Source organism: Salmo salar, chromosome 12 (assembly GCF_965601325.2).
Source record: "Salmo salar chromosome 12, fSalSal1, whole genome shotgun sequence".
In the NCBI taxonomy this organism is placed as follows: Eukaryota; Metazoa; Chordata; class Actinopteri; order Salmoniformes; family Salmonidae; genus Salmo; species Salmo salar.
This window is the reverse complement of record NC_138302.1, coordinates 21,151,225-21,170,408: the sequence shown is the minus strand read 5'-3', so window position 1 is coordinate 21,170,408 and position 19,184 is coordinate 21,151,225. Positions and strand designations below refer to the sequence as shown.

General features: G+C 43.6%; 1 protein-coding gene across 1 annotated transcript; it reads left to right on the top strand.

Moving 5' to 3' along the window:
- Nucleotides 1-11,271: 11,271 nt before the first annotated feature.
- On the top strand, nucleotides 11,272-18,369 carry LOC106564434 (somatostatin receptor type 5). Its single transcript, XM_014130533.3, has 3 exons — nucleotides 11,272-11,767; nucleotides 12,404-12,813; nucleotides 14,659-18,369. Exons 1-3 carry the CDS (start codon nucleotides 11,461-11,463, stop codon nucleotides 15,403-15,405), a joined length of 1,464 nt encoding a protein of 487 aa, XP_013986008.3. The 5' UTR covers nucleotides 11,272-11,460; the 3' UTR covers nucleotides 15,406-18,369.
- Nucleotides 18,370-19,184: the final 815 nt, after the last annotated feature.

The following is a 19,184-nucleotide window of genomic DNA, read 5'->3' as shown; positions in this document are numbered from 1 at the left end:
CTATGAATAGTCACTTCAACCCTACCTACATGTACAAATTACCTCGACTAACCTGTAGCCCCGCACATTGACTCGGTACCGGGACCCCCTGTATATAGCCTCGTTATTGTTATTTTATTGTGTTACTTTTTATTCTTTTTTACTTTAGTTTATTTGGTAAATATTTTCTTAACTCTTTCTTGAACTGCACTGTTGGCTAAGGGCTTGTCAGTAAGCATTTCACAGTAAGGTCTACACATGTTGTATTCGGCGCATGAGACAAATAAAGTTTGATTTGATTTAGTGTAATTGTGTTTCCATCAGGACACTAAGGACTTGTGGCGAGCAGATTCAACAATGTCTGCACCAATCAAGACTGTTTCTTTGTGACATGGTGTTAAAGCCCACAGTCAGCCGTTGTTTAAAAAAAATATATATATTTAACTTTTATTTAACTAGGCAAGTCAGTTGAGAACAAATTCTTAATTACAATGACGGCCTACACTGGCCAAACCCGGACGACCCTGGGCCAATTGTGCATCACCCTATGGGACTCCCAATCATGTTACGTAAATGAAGCTGAAAAGTACCCAGGGCCTGGCCTTGGCTCCAAGTTAGAGCAGGTCAGCCGGAGCCATGGCCCAGTGAGACACGGGTGCCGGCCTGTGTAGATGGAAACAGAAAAGTCTATTTGGTGAAACACCAGGATATATCCTCAATGGAAACTTGGCATCAGTCAGTCAGCCAGCCAGCCAGTCAGCCAGCCAGCCAGCCAGTCAGTCAGCCAGCTAGCCAGTCAGCCAGCCAGCCACTCACTCACTCACTCACTCCTCACTCACTCACTCACTCACTCAATCCTCTCCCAATCAGGCAGTCAGCCAACCAGGCAGTCAGTCAGTGTCCCTCCTCTTCCCATTCATCTACATTAGTACACATCTGTTCCTATACAGACTGAGTGCTCAGAGAGAGAGACAACAGTGAGATGTGGTAATACACACGCCGCCACCACTCTCCTTCACTGCAATTAGCAGTTCTGTTCTCTCTCTCTCCATCATTTTTTCTGTCGCTCTCTCTCTCTTTTACCTCCCACCCCTCCTCTATATATTTTCTCTCTCTAGCTCCCTCTTGTTCTTTCTCTCTCTTTCTTTCTTTCTTTCTTTCTTTCTTTCTTTCTTTCTTTCTTTCTTTCTTTCTTTCTTTCTTTCTTTCTTTCTCTCTCTTTCTCTCAATCTCTCCCTCCTTTCTCCCTGTCTTCCCTCCTTTCTCCCTGCACTCTCTCTTTCTCCCTCCTTCTTTCTCCCCCCTTTTTCCCCGTTGCTCTATCTCTCCCCTCTCTCACCCCCCTTCCTCCGTTTAGGTTTTTTATTCTATCCATCCAGGCCGATCAACCACTTAGCGGCACTCATTTCCATCTGCTGCTCGATTGGGCAATCTGGCCCCCATTCAAATGTGTTTATGTCTCCCTTTGTTCTGCGTCAACTGAGGTCTTCTGTCATGTGACGTAGGGAGATGTCATGTTAAGTGCAGTTATGTTGGCTACCTGGGAATTCAAATAACAGTGTTGTAACAGCCTATCTTGTTAATTGACAGACTTACAGTATATTCAGAAAGTATTCAGACCCCTTGACCTCTTCCACATTTTGTTACGTTACAGCCTTATTCTAAAATGGATTATAGATTTTTTTCCCACTCATCAATCTACACACAACAGCCCATAATGACAAAGCGAAAACAGGTTTTTAGGCATTTTCACAAGTATATTAAAAATAAAAAACAGAAATACCTTATTTACATAAGTATTCAGACACTTTTTTTTAGACTCGAAATTGAGCTCAGCTGCATCCTGTTTCCATTGATCATCCTTGAGATGTTTCTACAACTTGATTGGAGTCCACCTGTGGTAAATTCAATTGATTGGATATGATTTGGAAAGGCATATACCTGTCTATATAAGGTCCCACAGTTGACAGTGCATGTCAGAGCAAAAACCAAGCGATGAGGTCGAAGGAATTGTCCGTAGAGCTCCGAGACAGGATTGTGTCGCGACACAGATCTGGGGAAGGGTACCAAAACATTTATGCAGCATTGAAGGCCCCCAAGAACATTCTTAAATGAAGAAGTTTGGAATCACCAAGACTCTTCCTAGATCTGGCTGCCCGGAGGCACTGTATTTATTCAGGTAGGGTCCTGTTTGGAATCCCATTGGTCCATTTCGGGGTCCAACAGGTCCAACTTTTTGGGCCCATGAAGACCTGTACTTTTGTCAAGTGTGTTCCCTCTCTGGCCTCTAGGTCACCAGGCTGCTCGTTATGGCGCACACCTGTCACCATCGTTACGCGCACTTGTGCGTCATGAGACTCACCTGGACTCCATCACTTCCCTGATTACCTTCCCTATATATGTCACTCCCTTTGGTTCCTTCTCCAGGCTTATTGTTTCTGTTTGTTTCCTGTCTGTGTGTTGTTTGTGTTTCTTGTTTTGTTCATTTGTTTATTAAATTATGCACTCCCTGAAATTGCTTCCTGACTCCCAGCACACTCGTTACAACTTTCTAAACTGTTAAATGGAAGAAGTTTGGAACGACCAAGAATCTTCCTAGAGCTGGCCGCCTCGTCAAACTGAGCGATCGGGGGAGAAGGGCCTTGGTCAGGGAGGGGACCAAGAACCCGATGGTCACTCTGACAGAGCTCCAGAGTTCCTCTGTGGAGATGGGGGAACCTTCCAGAAGGACAACCATCTCTGCAGAACTCCACCAATCAGGCCTTTATTGTAGAGTGGCCAGACGGAAGCCACTCCTCAGTAAAAGGCACGACAGCCCGCTTGGAGTTTGCCAAAAGACACCTAAAGGACTCTCAGACCGTGAGAAACCAGATTCTCTGGTCTGATGAAACCAATATTGAACTCTCTGGCCTGAATGCCAAGCATCACTTATGGAGGAAACCTGACACCATCCCTACGGTGAAGCATGGTGGTGGCAGCATTATGCTGTTGGGATGATTTCAGTGGCAGGGACTGGGAGACTAGCCAGGATCGAGGGAAAGACGAACAGAGCAAGTACAGAGAGATCCTTGATGAAAACCTGCTCCAGAGCACTCAGGACCTCAGACTGGGATGAAGGTTCATCTTCCAACAGGACAACAACCCCAAAGCACACAGCCAAGACAATGTAGGTGTGACTTCGGGACAGGTCTCTGAATGTCCTTGAGTGGCCCAGCCAGAGCCCAGACTTGAACCCGATCGAACATCTCTGGATAGACCTGAAAATAGCTGTGCAGCGAGCTTGAGAGGATCTGCAGAGAAGAATGGGAGAAACTCCCCAAAAACAGGTGTGCAAAGCTTGTAGCGTCATACCCAAGAAGACTCGAGGCTGTAATCACTGTGAAAGGTGCTTCAACAAAGTACTGAGTAAAGGGTCTGAATAAAAACAACAACTGTTTTTGCTTTTGTCATTATGGGGTATTGTGTGGAGACTGATAAGGTGAAAAAACGATTAAATCCAGAATAAGGCTGTAACGTAACAAAATGGAAGGTCTGAACACTTTCCGAATGCACTGTAAGTCTTGAACACTTGATAGTTCGTACATGTTTGGTACCTCATTTAATCAGTAAAGGCAAAGGAAGTAAAATGGTTTATGTTTCCTTTCACACACACACACGCACACACACGCACGCAGGCACTCACGCAAACAACTCACCTACACACACACACACACACATACACAGCCTTGATTGCCTAATGCCCTTTCAGTCCGATGGATCGTCGTTCTATACCCAGGGCCAATTTATTGGCCACTAGGGAGTGATACTGTGACTGTCTAAATCCTCTGTGCGTGTATGTGTCCAAATACTCTAGTCCCAATCCCTCTATCACCCAGTCAGGCAGGCACAGCCCCTCAACCTCTCAAATTACAGGGCTAAAGCTTTGTTTCAATGAAATGGTCAGGTGTGGCATAGACACATGTAAAGTCATAGCACGTCGGGAGACACATTCCATCAATATTCTCCGGGAGAATTGTAATAACAGGAGAATCGTAACAACAGGAGAATTGTAATAACAGGAGAATCGTAATAACAGGAGAATCATAATAACAGGAGAATCGTAACAACAGGAGAATCATAATAACTGGAGAATCATAATAACAGATGAATCACAATAACAGGAGAATCATAATAACAGATTAATCATAATAACAGATGAATCATAATAACAGATGAATCATAATTGCAGGTGAATCATAATAACAGGAGAATCATAATAACAGATTAATCATAATAACAGATGAATCATAATAACAGATGAATCATAATTGCAGGTGAATCATAATAACAGGAGAATCATAATAACAGATTAATCATAATAACAGATGAATCATAATAACAGATGAATCATAATAACAGGTGAATCATAATAACAGGAGAATCGTAATAACAGGAGAATCGTAACAACAGGAGAATCGTAATAACAGGAGAATCGTAACAACAGGAGAATCGTAATAACAGGAGAATCGTAATAACAGGAGAATCATAATAACAGGAGAATCATAATAACAGGAGAATCGTAATAACAGGAGAATCATAATAACAGGAGAATCGTAATTACAGGAGAATCATAATAACTGGAGAATCGTAATAACAGGAGAATCATAATAACAGGAGAATCATAATAACAGGAGAATCATAATAACTGGAGAATCATAATAACTGGAGAATCATAATAACAGATGAATCACAATAACAGGAGAATCATAATAACAGATTAATCATAATAACAGATGAATCATAATAACAGATGAATCATAATAGCAGGTGAATCATAATAACAGGAGAATCATAATAACAGGAGAATCATAATAACAGGAGAATCGTAATAACGGTGAATGATATTAACAGGCTTCTAACAAATCAAATCAAATTTTATTGTCACATGCGCCGAATACAACAGGTGTAGACCTTACAGTGAAATGCTTACGTACAAGCCCTTAATCAACAATGCAGTTAGAGAAATAGAGTTAAGATGCTGTCGTATAAGAGATGTTGGTCCTGCATCATAAATCAACCATAACAAGACCCATCAGATTAACTCTGGACCAATCAATGGTCACACACACACAAGCATGGGCGCTCGAACAGGCGCGCACACACACACAACACACACACACACCGTCAATCCCATCCCCAAGGACCATACGGCGTTATTCAAATGAACTATTAGACATGGAGGTAGAGGGTTTGCTAAACTAGGAAGCTAAGACCACAGGATATCGGGATGAGTTTGACAACCAATAAAGTAGAAAGATGTCTGTACCAATCCCAAATTTCCCCTTTAAGCCAATTCAGGGATCAGTCAGGGATCAGTCAAGGATCAGTCAGGGATCAGTCAGGGATCAGTCAAGGATCAGTCAGGGATCAGTCAGGGATCAGTCAGGGATCAGTCAGGGATGAGTCAGGGATGAGTCAGGGATCAGTCAGGGATCAGTCAGGGATGAGTCAGGGATGAGTCAGGGATCAGGGTAAACTGTTGTTCTATGGTTTGATCTGATCTGTTTATGGAATTAAATGTCCATGTCGGTTTTGATCAGGCAAACCTTGAATCAGGGCTTTGTGAGGCCTTTGTTCTTATTCAATTCTGCTGCTTTGTAGAAAGAATAAATATTTTATTCAAATAAGTGTATCTCGTCCTGCAATTCCAAACCTGCATTAGAGGAAACAGTCAAATCGGATTCAGTTTGCCCACTTAGGGATGTTTGTGTGTGTGTGTGTGTGTGTGTGTGTGTGTGTGTGTGTGTGTGTGTGTGTGTGTGTGTGTGTGTGTGTGTGTGTGTGTGTGTGTGTGTGTGTGTGTGTGTGTGTGTGTGTGTGTGTGTGTGTGTGTGTGTGTGTGTGTGTGTGTTTTAAACAAATCTACTTTGAAACATACACTTCACACACATGGTTATGGGCTTAACACAAATAAGACATCTTTACCATATCAGATATAGAGTTGAAATGGATTCAATTTTGAGTTTGCATCCCAATATTACACTTTATATACATCACAGAAGACTGAAATATAACAAAACCATTTGACATAGAAACACGGTATTGTCGGCGGGTTTTTTAAAAGAATGTTTATTATTTATAAAATTAAGAAAAATATGAATAATATTCCACCCATGAGGCCACTTGGTCGTTTGACTGCAGTAAACAGTGTGTGTATATCAGTAACCCTGTCTATAGAAGTCTGACCCTCTCTCTCTCGTTCTGTCTCTCGTTCTCTCTCTCGTTCTCTCTCCAAGCTGCATTAGTCTCCTCTCTACAACACTAGTACAGATGCCCTTATTCCAGCCTTCCACCTACCTCAACCAAACAGCTGGATAGAATGGGAATCGCAGAATGACAGTGGTCTTGCTTCACAAATGGCACCCTATTGCCTATAGTGCACTACTTTCGACCAGGGCCCATAGGGATCCAGTTAAAAGTAGTGCACTATATAGTGAATAGGGTGCCGTTTGGGATTCTTCCAGCTATTGCAATGCCATACCATGACAAGATGCCCATCCATTAATCTTATCCCTCCCCCTCCAATTTGTTCCAAATGGGTAATGTGGCACCTTAGTGTCGTGACCCGTGTTGCCATGGTAACGTAGTTCCAGGAACATGGCTCTGTAGAGAGAGATTGGCCTCTGTTTTTAATGTGGCTGGTAGAGATTAGACTACTACCTATTGTGCCAGTTGTACAGTGGACCCCCCTAAAAAAACAGATAGGCTGAAGGTGGAGGAGTATGGGGGTGTGTGACTGTGTGTGTGTGTGTGTGTGTGTGTGTGTGTGTGTGTGTGTGTGTGTGTGTGTGTGTGTGTGTGTGTGTGTGTGTGTGTGTGTGTGTGTGTGTGTGTGAGTGTGTGTATGTGTATGTGCATGCGTGGATGTAGGTGAAAACACGCTTTGGTGATGACATTTCACTTCCTTATGTTATAAAGTACATTTTACCAAGACAAATATGATTTTTCATGTTCTGAATCGTCCAGCGGGGTCTTTCTCTACCCTACCATTAACATTATATTCTAATATTCACATGTCGTAACCTAATACATCCCATAATAAGCATTGAGCTCTGTCGACAGAGCAGTGAAGCTTTATCGCTGAAAGTTTTGAGGACTGGACATTTTGTGGTCATGTCTTCCAAGTTGTTTCCCCGGGTCGTAAATAGCTAAATTACCAGGAGCTGAAATAACTGTAAAAGGCTTTGACAATAAAAAGCTTGGTACGCTCAGTGCTCCGTTGACATTCCACAGAGATATGCTTGTTTTTGTGAGAAATCTTCGAATTACTAAAATATGAAAATACTAGATGTCATGTCTCAAAATAGATATCTATCTTACCTCTGTATTGTTTTATGACCTCTTGATTCAAGAAGAAAGTTGATGAGTTCAACGGTGAGCCTGTCAGTTAGCCTTAATTCTCTCACAGCATCCAGCCTAGCTGACACCACGCTATTCTCCTGATTTATGACTTTCTTTTCTCATGCCGCCATTGATTTATTCAGCCTCCTACAATCAAAAACACCAATAACTTTGAAACAGATTATGATAGAGAAATTAGGTTTGTACCATTGGTCTTCTCATAGGATTATCTACACAATTAACAACAGATGAGTTTTTGATTGGACACTCTAGTTATTCCCCTTGTATCTTTCTCTATGGTGGGTGGAGTGATGTCACTTCCTTTATCTCTAAGAGCCTTTCTCTGTGGAGGGTGGAGTGATGTCACGTCCTCTGTCTCTAAGAGCCTCTCTCTGTGGAGGGTGGAGTGATGTCACGTCCTCTGTCTCTAAGAGCTTCTCTCTGTGGAGGGTGGAGTGATGTCACGTCCTCTATCTCTAAGAGCTTCTCTCTATGGTCTAATAGATCTGAGTTCTGTGCTGTATGAGTGGTATAGACTGTAAGGTGCAGTAGAGTGGTGTTGTGCATTAGTGTCAATTTTCTTTCTTTCTGTTTTTCTTTAGAGTGCTGTTGAGCATTAGAGTCAATTTTTCTTTCTTTTTCTCTCTCTCTAGCTCCTGTGTGGCGCAGTGGTCTAAGACACTGCATTTTAGTGCAAGAAGCATCACTGTGGTACCTGGTTCAAATCCAGGCTAAATCACATCCGCCTTGATTGGGAGTCCAATAGGGTGGTGCACAATTGGCCCAGTGTTGTCTGGGTTAGGCAGCCATTGTAAATAAGAATTTGACTTGCCTAGTTAAATAAAGGAAAAAAATAATATATCAGCTTTTATTTCATTATTCTTATTTACAACCTCCTTTCTTTCATTCTTTCATTCTCTAGTGAACATCTTCACCAATTACATCTTTTACATCAACTGGTATACATTTTTGGCCTGAAATGGAAACAACATGATTTACAATAGTTTTTTTACCCATCAGCGTGTGTTTGAATGGTTTCTGTATTGGAGCAGCATATAGGAAGTGTGACGTGTCTGTTGTGTGACAGTTTATGGGACGACCTCTGGGAAAGTCTTCTTCCACCACACCCATGTATGTTTAAGGCAAACATCTGGGAGGTCAAAACCTCAAACTGGACCAATCCACATCTGAGCTGGCCATCATGTCTCCATCTCTCATGTCATATCAACATCTCTCTCTCTCTCTCTCTCTCTCTCCATATCTCTCTCTCTCTCTCTCTCTCCATCTCTCTCTCTCTCTCTCTCTCTCTCTCTCTCTCTCTCTCTCTCTCTCCATATCTCTCTCTCTCCCTCTCTCTCTCTCTCTCTCTCTCCATATCTCTCTCTCTATCCCTACCCCTCTCTCTCTCTCTCTCTCTCTCTCTCTCTCTCTCTCTCTCTTCACATCTCTTTCTCTCTCTCTCCATATCTTTCTCTCATCTCTCTCTCTTTCTTTTTCTTTCTCTCTCTCTCCATATCTCTCTCTTTCTCTCTCTCTTTCCCTCCATATCTCCCTCCCCCTCATTCTATCACTCCTCATCTCTCTCTCCATCTCCATTTTTCCTCCATCCCCCCATCCCTACCCTTCCTCACTCCCTTGTTCCCTTGTTCAGCAGTTAATCACCAACAGTGTTGTAGAAGTCATGCCCTGTTCTCGACATGAGCGTCTGGGTTGCGTCCGCTAATAGAGAGCCAATTACCTACCATTACTGCAGTACGGGAGTGTGTGTGTGTGTGTGTGTGTGTGTGTGTGTGTGTGTGTGTGTGTGTGTGTGTGTGTGTGTGTGTGTGTGTGTGGGGCAGTGCGTGCATCCATAGAGTGCCCACTTTATTACTGCAGTACGGGAGTGTGTGTGTGTGTGAACGTGCGTGTGTGCGTACAGCGTCCACTTTATTAAGGAGCGATGATGGTGACTACAAAAACAACAAGTTGTGAACAGATTAGCCCGGCGCCCACGCCTGTCCAGGTCCTGTATATGTTGTTGTTGTGTTCTGGGTCTTTCTCCATTAACCTCGGCTGATGTTGCTGCTGGGGTCTGTAGTTCATGTAGTTCACAGTTAGAATGGGTAACATGTTACTGTGGTTGTCCTATGGACTAAGCATTCATAAAGCCTTTATGACACAACACGTTATAACATTTGTCAGAAGGACACCTAAAGTAGGGCCATATAAAATCAGCGATGCGGAGAACGCGGACGGAATCGCGGAATCCAGAAATTAAAACGGAATTCAACAATATAAAAAAAGGTATTCAACTAAATGTACTGAACTTAGTAGGGAATCAGCTAGATGTATTGAACTTAGTAGGGAATCAACTAAATTTACTGAACTTAGTAGGGAATCAACTAGATGTATTGAACTTAGTAGGGAATCAGCTAAATGTATTGAACTTAGTAGGGAATCAACTTAATGTATTGAACATAGTAGGGAATCAACTTCATGTATTGAACTTAGTAGGGAATCAACTTAATGTATTGAACTTAGTAGGGAATCAACTAGATGTATTGAACTTAGTTGGGAATCAGCTTAATGTATTGAACTTAGTAGGGAGTCAACTAGATGTATTGAACTTAGTAGGGAATCAACTTAATGTATTGAACTTAGTAGGGAATCAACTTAGATGTATTGAACTTAGTAGGGAATCAACTAGATGTATTGAACTTAGTAGGGAATCAAGTAAATGTATTGAACTTAGTAGGGAATCAACTAGATGTATTGAACTTAGTAGGGAATCAACTAAATGTATTGAACTTAGTTGGGAATCAACTTAATGTATTGAACTTAGTAGGGAGTCAACTAGATGTATTGAACTTAGTAGGGAATCAACTTAATGTATTGAACTTAGTAGGGAATCAACTAGATGTATTGAACTTAGTAGGGAATCAACTAAATGTATTGAACTTAGTAGGGAATCAACTTAATGTATTGAACATAGTAGGGAATCAACTAGATGTATTGAACTTAGTAGGGAATCAACTAAATGTATTGAACTTAGTAGGGAATCAACTTAATGTATTGAACTTAGTAGGGAATCAACTAAATGTATTGAACTTAGTAGGGAATCAACTAGATGTATTGAACTTAGTAGGGAATCAACTAGATGTATTGAACTTAGTAGGGAATCAACTTAATGTATTGAACTTAGTAGGGAATCAACTAGATGTATTGCACTTAGTAGGGAATCAACTTAATGTATTGCACTTAGTAGGGAATCAACTAGATGTATTGAACTTAGTAGGGAATCAACTAAATGTACTGAAACTGTATTAAGCGTATTATAAGCCATGAACAGAATGCATCAGTGATTCTTATTTCCTGCAACTTTCTGAAGAGGCAACAACAATGCCCTGTCTGTGTGTGTGCGGTGCGTGTCTACCGTTTTGTGTAGCCGTTAGCGATGATGCTAGTGAAAAGTCTTCTGGTAGATGGAAAGGCCTTTCCAAAAATGTTCTCAATTAAATGTTGACTACAAAGTAGCCTATGCTTACCTGGCAGAGCTATATCAGGATTATTTGCATCAATCCAGTGGGTATTTGTTTCACATATGTGCTACAAAAACACAGTTTAACAGCCCCTTGCTGGTGCCCCACTGGAATTAAAGGGTAACTGCACCACAAAAATGACAAAAATCAACAAAAATCAAGACCTGAAAAGTGGTTTCCTGATGTGGTTTAAGCATTGTTGTGGACTTTTCTATATTTAAAAAAGTGTGACTTTGAGAGGGAAAACCTGGAAAACTGGAGAAAAATGGACACCTAGAAAAACTGAGAATAAAAATATTAGTTGGTTATTTTCTTTGATTGTTTCTCATGTCCTGTAGTGTCTTGGATGCTTTAACAGAATAGCATTGTTGTTTTGAGAGTGCATAAAGATTTCAGTATTTTGTTCTCTCACACACTGACTTCTCTTGCTGTCTCCCAGACAGGTCCAGTTGCTACGCACTGAAGTCAACCTCAACCCACTCACCCATACACCACAACCAACAACATATCATCACCTCTGACCTCAATTGAGCTTGTCCAAGTGCCCACAGCTATCTACCTCCCCACAGCCACCCCCTCAATGCCTGAGCCCAACACCTCCACCTTCCCCCTCTCCCCTCTCCTCCTCCTCACCCCCGACAAAAGTGACGACCCTTTCTTCAATGGATCCTACCACAACTGGACCAACCCTGGCGGCGGAGGCGTGGGGGGTTTCCAACTCACTATAGCAGGGGTCCTTATCCCTCTCATCTATGTAGCAGTCTGTGTGATCGGCCTGGTGGGCAACACATTGGTCATCTACATTGTTTTACACTATGTGAGGACTGAGTCGGTCACTAACATCTATATACTCAACCTGGCCATCGCTGATGAGCTATTCATGCTAGGTCAGTGTTTTTTTCTAAGTGGTTTTATTGTTTTTTTCAAAGTGTTGTTTTTTCCAACTCTGTTATTAGCCTTGTTAAACCAGCCTTATTTTGCAAGCTCACATTCTGTTTCACTTGAAATTACACTAAATATGACCGCAGCGGTCAGTCTGCTTTTTGATTATTTTACTGTATTTCTTTCATTTGATTATTTTACTGTATTTCTTTCATTTGATTATGTTACAGTATTTCTTTCATTTGATAATTGTACTGTAAAGTGTGTTGCAGTTTTAAATGCACTTCAAATGCAATGTAACTGTGCGGTTTGAATCATTTTTAATTCAAATCAAATCAAACTTTATTTGCCACATGCGCTGAATACAAGTGTAGACTTTACCGTGAAATGCTTTACTTACAAGCCCTTAACCAACAGTGCAGTTCAAGAAGAAGAAAATATTTACCAAGTAGACTAAAATAAAAAGTAATAATAAAAAGTAACACAATAAGAATAACAATAACGAGGCTATAAACAGGGGGCACCGGTACACAGTCAGTGTGCAGGGGTACAGGCTAGTTGAGGTAATCTGTACATGTAGGTGGAGGCGAAGTGACTAATTGCACTGTCAATATAGTTAGATTTGATTTGACTTCCCCTAGGTCTCCCCTTCTTGGCGGTCCAGAACGCTCTGCTCTCCTGGCCATTTGGTTCTCTCATGTGCCGTGTGGTCATGACTGTGGACGCCATCAACCAGTTCACCGCCATCTTCTGTCTCACAGTCATGTCCATCGACCGCTACCTCGCAGTGGTCCATCCCATACGGTCGTCGTGGTGGAGGCGACCGCACGTGGCCAAGGCGGTGAACGCGACGGTGTGGGCAGTGTCGTTTGTGGTGGTGCTGCCCGTGGTGGTGTTCGCGGACGTACTGGAGGATGATGGGAACTGTAGTATAGTGTGGCCTGAGCCAGCCGAGGTCTGGAAGGCATCGTTCATCGTGTACACGTGCACGGTCGGGTTCTTCGGACCGCTACTCGTCATCTGTCTCTGCTACCTGCTCATTGTGATCAAGGTCAGAATGTAGGACTACTTCCGCACTTAAGGGAAAAAATTGCTATTTTACACTAATTGGGAGGTCTGTCTGTTATACTTAGACTGAACCAGTATGTTGATTGGGAGGAAACATCATTGTTGATTGGTAACATAGACCCAGGTGTTGCTACACCTCCGTTGTAACATGAAATAAATGTGTTCTGATGTCTTTGTCTCATATTACCACTGATATATTTATACTTCCCTTAAATCAGACAGACATTGTGAGGGGCATTTGTTTTGAGGGGCGGGACCGCTTTGCCCTCTTCCAGGGAACCCTTCCTTGTGCGGTTCTCTACTCCGGCCCTGACCTGTAACCTCTGACCTGTTACATCTGACCTGTAACATCTACCTGTAACATCTGACCTGTTACATCTGACAACAAACAGAAATGTATCAACATCTTTAATGTTTGGGTCAGGAGCTGGAGGGGAGGAAACACTGGAAGTGGGTCTCTGTCAGTGGAGGCTGCTGAGGGGAGGACACACTGGGAGTGGGTCTCTGTCAGTGGAGGCTGCTGAGGGGAGGACACACTGGGAGTGGGTCTCTGTCAGTGGAGGCTGCTGAGGGGAGGACACACTGGGAGTGGGTCTCTGTCAGTGGAGGCTGCTGAAGGGAGGACGGTTCATAATAATGCTTAGAATGGAGTCCATGTCTTTGATGTGTTTGATACCATTCCATTGACTCCATTCCAGTCATTATTATGAGCCGTCCTCCCCTCAGCAGCCTCCACTGTTTTCTGGGGAGGGAGTGGAGCGGCCTGGGAGTGGATCTCTGGGGAGGGGGTGGAGCAGCCTGGGAGTGGATCTCTGGGGAGAGGGTGGAGCGGCCTGGGAGTGGATCTCTGGGGAGGGGGTGGAGCAGCCTGGGAGTGGGTCTCTGGGGAGAGGGTGGAGCGGCCTGGGAGTGGGTCTCTGGGGAGGAGGTGGAGCAGCCTGGGAGTGGGTCTCTGGGGAGGGGGTGGAGCAGCCTGGGAGTGGGTCTCTGGGGAGGGGGTGGAGCAGCCTGGGAGTGGATCTCTGGGGAGGGGGTGGAGCAGCCTGGGAGTGGATCTCTGGGGAGGGGGTGGAGCGGCCTGGGAGTGGATCTCTGGGGAGGGGGTGGAGCGGCCTGGCAGTGGGTCTCTGGGGAGGGGGTGGAGCAGCCTGGGAGTGGGTCTCTGGGGAGGGGGTGGAGCAGCCTGGGAGTGGGTCTCTGGGGAGGGGGTGGAGCGGCCTGGGAGTGGATCTCTGGGGAGAGGGTGGAGCGGCCTGGGAGTGGATCTCTGGGGAGGGGGTGGAGCGGCCTGGGAGTGGGTCTCTGGGGAGGGGGTGGAGCAGCCTGGGAGTGGATCTCTGGGGAGGGGGTAGTGTACTACCCTACAGAGGCCTACCCTACAGTAGACTACCCTACAGGGGTCTACCCTACTTCAGCCTACCTTACAGTAGCCTACCCTACAGTGGCCTACCCTACAGTATCCTACTCTACAGTAGCCTACCCTACAGTGTTCTACCCTACAGTGGCCTACCCGACAGTGTCCTACTCTACAGTAGCCTACCCTACAAAGTTCTACCCTACAGTAGCCAACCCTACAGTAGTCTACACTACAATTCCTACCCTACAGTAATCTACCCTACAGGGTCCTACCCTACAGTGTCCTAACCTACAGGAACCTACCCTACAGTGTTCTACCCTACAGTAGCTTACCCTATAGTAGCCCACCCTACATTAACCTACCCTACATTTTTTATATTGCTGAGTTAACCATTATATTATATTTAATTGGTAAGTGTGTTGAGATATTTTAACTGCCAATAAAGTTGAATTGTTTTGTTTTGATTCGAAGGTGCGCAACGCGGGGAAACGGGCCCGGCCCACCTCCTCCCGACGCAGGAAGTCCGAACGCAAGATCACCCGCATGGTGGTAGTCGTTGTAGCAGTGTTCGTGTTGTGCTGGCTCCCATTCTACGTCCTCAACATCGTTAACCTGCTAATCCTGTTACCGGGTGAATTCCGGGGGCTGTACTACTTTGTGGTGGTCCTATCGTACACTAATAGCTGCGCTAACCCAATAATTTATGGATTCCTGTCCGATAATTTTAAGAGAGGGTTCCGGAAGGCTCTTTGTCGTTCTTCAAGGAGGGTGGAGAACCACGAGAGGGAGGGAGCCACCGAGCTGCAGCGCCCTGCAGAGCTCTGGAGGGGAATTGCACCCGAGCCACGAGATGGCCTGGGGGTCACCAAGTCTCATGAAGGAGGGGAGGAAGAAGAGGAGGAAGAGGAGGACGGGATAGAGATGGAGAGAAGAGAAGACACCACTCAGATGAGAGAGAACTGCAGGATTGCACAGAACGGGAACGGAGGACAAGTTGAGAGCTCCAGGATCTTGTTCACAACGGGGGGAAAGGTGGAGACGGTACCCCTGGGGCAGAGGGCTAAAGCTGGGGAGGTGGCTGGGAAAGGCCTAGGCTTAGAATTGGGGCCTACTATCGCTGTCTCCACTCTTGCCAATGGATCAAAGAGTGAAAGTAACAGGTCACTTCCAGAGGAGACAGTGGAGAAGAGCACCAAGCTAGAGATCAGCTACCTGTAACTCATAAATAAGATTTTTCCCAATGTCCATACTAGTATACCACTGATACGGACAAGTCTTGCTGAGACTGAGGCTGTCCTATTATGGACACTGTACAGTGTATAGAATAAGCGTGAAGCTGCCCCTAGAGACGCTGATCTTGGGTCAGTTTTGCATTTTCCCCACTCGTGGTTAAGGATTGGGGGAGGGGAAGCTGATCCTAGATCTGTACCTAGGGGAAACTTTACCCAGGAGCTAGATTGCATGTCCGGTACAGTGACTCATTCTAAGTAGTGAGCTACTGTGTCGATTGGAACAGAGACATATGGATTGTAGCGACATTAACCCAACACCTAGCAACCTTGTTAAGAGGTTTGGAGCTCTTGGGGTAACAATTAAGGTGTTGGCTTGACGGTCACTGGACCTGGGTTCAAACCCCAGTTGGGCTAACCCCCTAGTTCGCTAATGTATCATTTAAATTGACACTTTTGAGTATCAACTTACAATGATACCGACTGCCTTGCCTCAAATTCCAAGCTCTTTGCCAAAAAATGTCTGATCAGTTATTTTATTGGGTTGAGAATTTGCAAATCTTTACGGGACACATTTCACTATTACGCTTAGTGTGCAATGTAAATATGTACAGAAATGTTTGAGAATCATAATACAGTTTTGAATAGGCTAATCAGAGCTGCACACAAGGAGAAAAACACATACTATATTGTCAGTATTTAAATGATGTATCTGTGTTACAGTTTCTTAATGCAGTATTTTTCAACAGTAGCCTTCAGACAAAGTATAAGTCTCATGATACCACTAAAATCACAGGGAACGAACTGTTCCCTTTCATCCAAGAACAGCATCATTTAACAGTTCTTATAAATGTCACAGAAGGCTATTTCAATAAGAGTTCATACTGCCTCTGTCTGAGGTTTTACAATACAAGTGCAAATTAGTGTCCTTGCGTTGAAAGCGAAAGTAAACAGACATCTAGTTCCATTCTACTGCTATCTCACCGCGCCCCTGGTAGAACGTTTCATTTATCAGAATGAATGGAATGGAATCATTAAAGTGAATGAATAATGTCACTAAACGCACCTGCACGATTAACGCTCATACATATTCATGATGACGGGAGTCGAGTCGATTCAATTATGGCGGATGGTATATCAAAGAGCTGTGCGCCCTCTGATATCGACCTTCGGTTAATTTGATTGGCGTCCAGCTGAATATCTTCTGAGCGACGTTGTGGTGGACATTGTTGTCAAATGCCATTTTGTTTGGGGGGAATGTTAGTGATTTTACCTTTCAGACAGATGCTGTTTATGTGAGTGAAGCAGCTGAACCATTAGAAAGCAGTTGGCCCTTGGAACTAAATAAATAATGATAGATATTTGCAGAGCCATGTTTGTAGATATTTAGATTGAGATAATATGTTTCTGGGTAGTTGCATAGGAACACAGCTGTTTTTCTACAGAGCAGAGCTATACAGTATTTCTTTGTATGTACTGTATGTAGGCAGTACATAGTGCCATATTCAATAAGATAATTGATCAAATGTGGCCTTTAAGTTCACTTTGTATCTGAACATAATTGTTTTGTAGCTGTAGCCTGGATGTTTTGTCATGTTGTTTTCCGAGCCTATATCCGTCGAGGGAATGGACTCTACAAGGTGTCAAAACGTTCCACAGGGATGCTGGCCCATGTTGATTCCAATGCTTCCCACAGTTGTGTCAAGTTGGCTGGATGTCCTTTGGGTGGTGGACCATTCTTGATACACACAGGAAACTGTTAAGCTTGAAAAACCCAGCAGTGTTGCAGTTCTTGACACACTGGAACCGGCACACCTGACACCTACTACCACACCCCGTTCAAAGGCACTCCTGTCTGTTGTCTTGCCCATTCACCCTCTGAATGGCACACAGACACAATCCATGTCTCAATTGTCTCAAGGCTTGAAAATCCTTCTTTAACCTGTCTCCTCCCCTTCATCTACACTGACAAGTGACATCAATAAGGGATCATAGCTTTCACCCAGTGGAGGCTGCTGAGGGTAGGACGGCTCATAGTAATGGCTGTAATGGAGCGAATGGAATGGTATCAAACACATGGAAACCATGTTTGATGTATTTGATACCATTCCACTCCAGCCATTAGCAGGAGTCCGTTCTCCCCAATTAAGACGCCACGAACCTCCTGTGCTTTCACCTGGATTATGGCATGGAAAGAGCAGGTGTTCCTAATGTTTTGTACACTCAGTTTATGTCTACACGGCTAGAAGTTAACAAGTTAGAAGATAAGTTATTGGGAAAAGTGCTCGTCATACTTTAAATGAATGATCAAGTTTATTAGTTGACAAGTTGAATCAGGTGTGCTAGCTCTGGAATACCTCAAATACATGGAACGTTTGGGATTCCCCGAGGTTTGAGAACCACTGCATTAGAAGAGATGTTTGGAAAAGTCACACACCTTATTAAATGAATGATCAATACCTTTCTAACAAGCTTATGTCTACGCTTATGTCTCACCCACGGTGGTGCTTTGGTAGCCTGGTTACTAGTCTGTTTGTGCCATCATACCACTCCTTGTCATGCCAAACATGTTGACAACCACAAGGAGTTGACTGCACTAACAGATCTGGGACCAGGCCGGTGCTTTGGTCACCCAGAGTGTGTGGATGGAACCCAGCTCCTGCTTTGGTGAAAATCTCAACTGTTTCTGATAGTGTGTACATGGTAGCCTCAGTGCCAGTCTGTTCGTTCCATCACGCCAACTCCTTGTCACTCATCGTCATGCCAAACATGTTAGGGTTGACAATAACAGCAATGGAGATGGCAAGAGCACAAACTGATCTGGGACCAGGCTATGTAAATTGTATTTCTATGTTTAGATAGTGTCTGTGTACTCTGTATGCTGATGACTACAAAGCCTCAAATTGAATGTGAAGTTTGAAGAAAAAAATAAATGTCTTATGTGATTTTTGTATTTATTCCAAGTTCTTGGTATACCATTGGTCTCAGTTGACATCTGACACTACAGTATGGAAGAGATACGTTTATCAGAGCAATCAGATATTCTGATCCCATTGCAACAGTATTGATGAGTGTTAAGGGAACGGTTTGTCGGGGCTTTAAATTGACATCAGTATTGATTGTGGAGAAGCAATCAGATAATGTATGACGTGTCAAACTTAAGGTCCACGAGACGGATCCGGACAAATTGGGTGAAGACCGAATGCGGCCCGCAGGGGAAATGAGTTTGACACCCCTGATCTATGACCAGCCTGAGGCAGTAACGTAGGGAAATACAGTCAGGTCCAAAATTACTGACACCCTTGATAAAGATGAACAAATTAAATTAAATCATTCAAATACTGAGCTGAATTATACGCTCAGTTGTTTTATTATTATATTATTTTATACTAATACAATTCCTCAGAGAAAGAGATTTTGAGAAGTAATATTTTTCTCTCAAAACGATAGGGGCTAAAATTATGGGCATCCCTGTTTTCAATACCTCACCTTGCGAGGATAAAGCACCAGTTCCAATCCATGTGCCAAAGGCGTTTACATTTGTTGGATGACATAAAAATAGAGCTCTTTGGTCACACACACCAGTGGTGGGTTTTGAGTTGAAAAAAGACAGTAAGCAGAAAATAACCCCATGGGCAGTCCATAAGAGCAGACAAATGATACCAAAGATCTTAAAAGGCTCTGTATGGAGGAACGGTGCAAGATCCGTCCAAAGTGTTCTCCAATCTCATAAAATATTTTACAAAAAGTCTCTGTGCTGTTATCCTC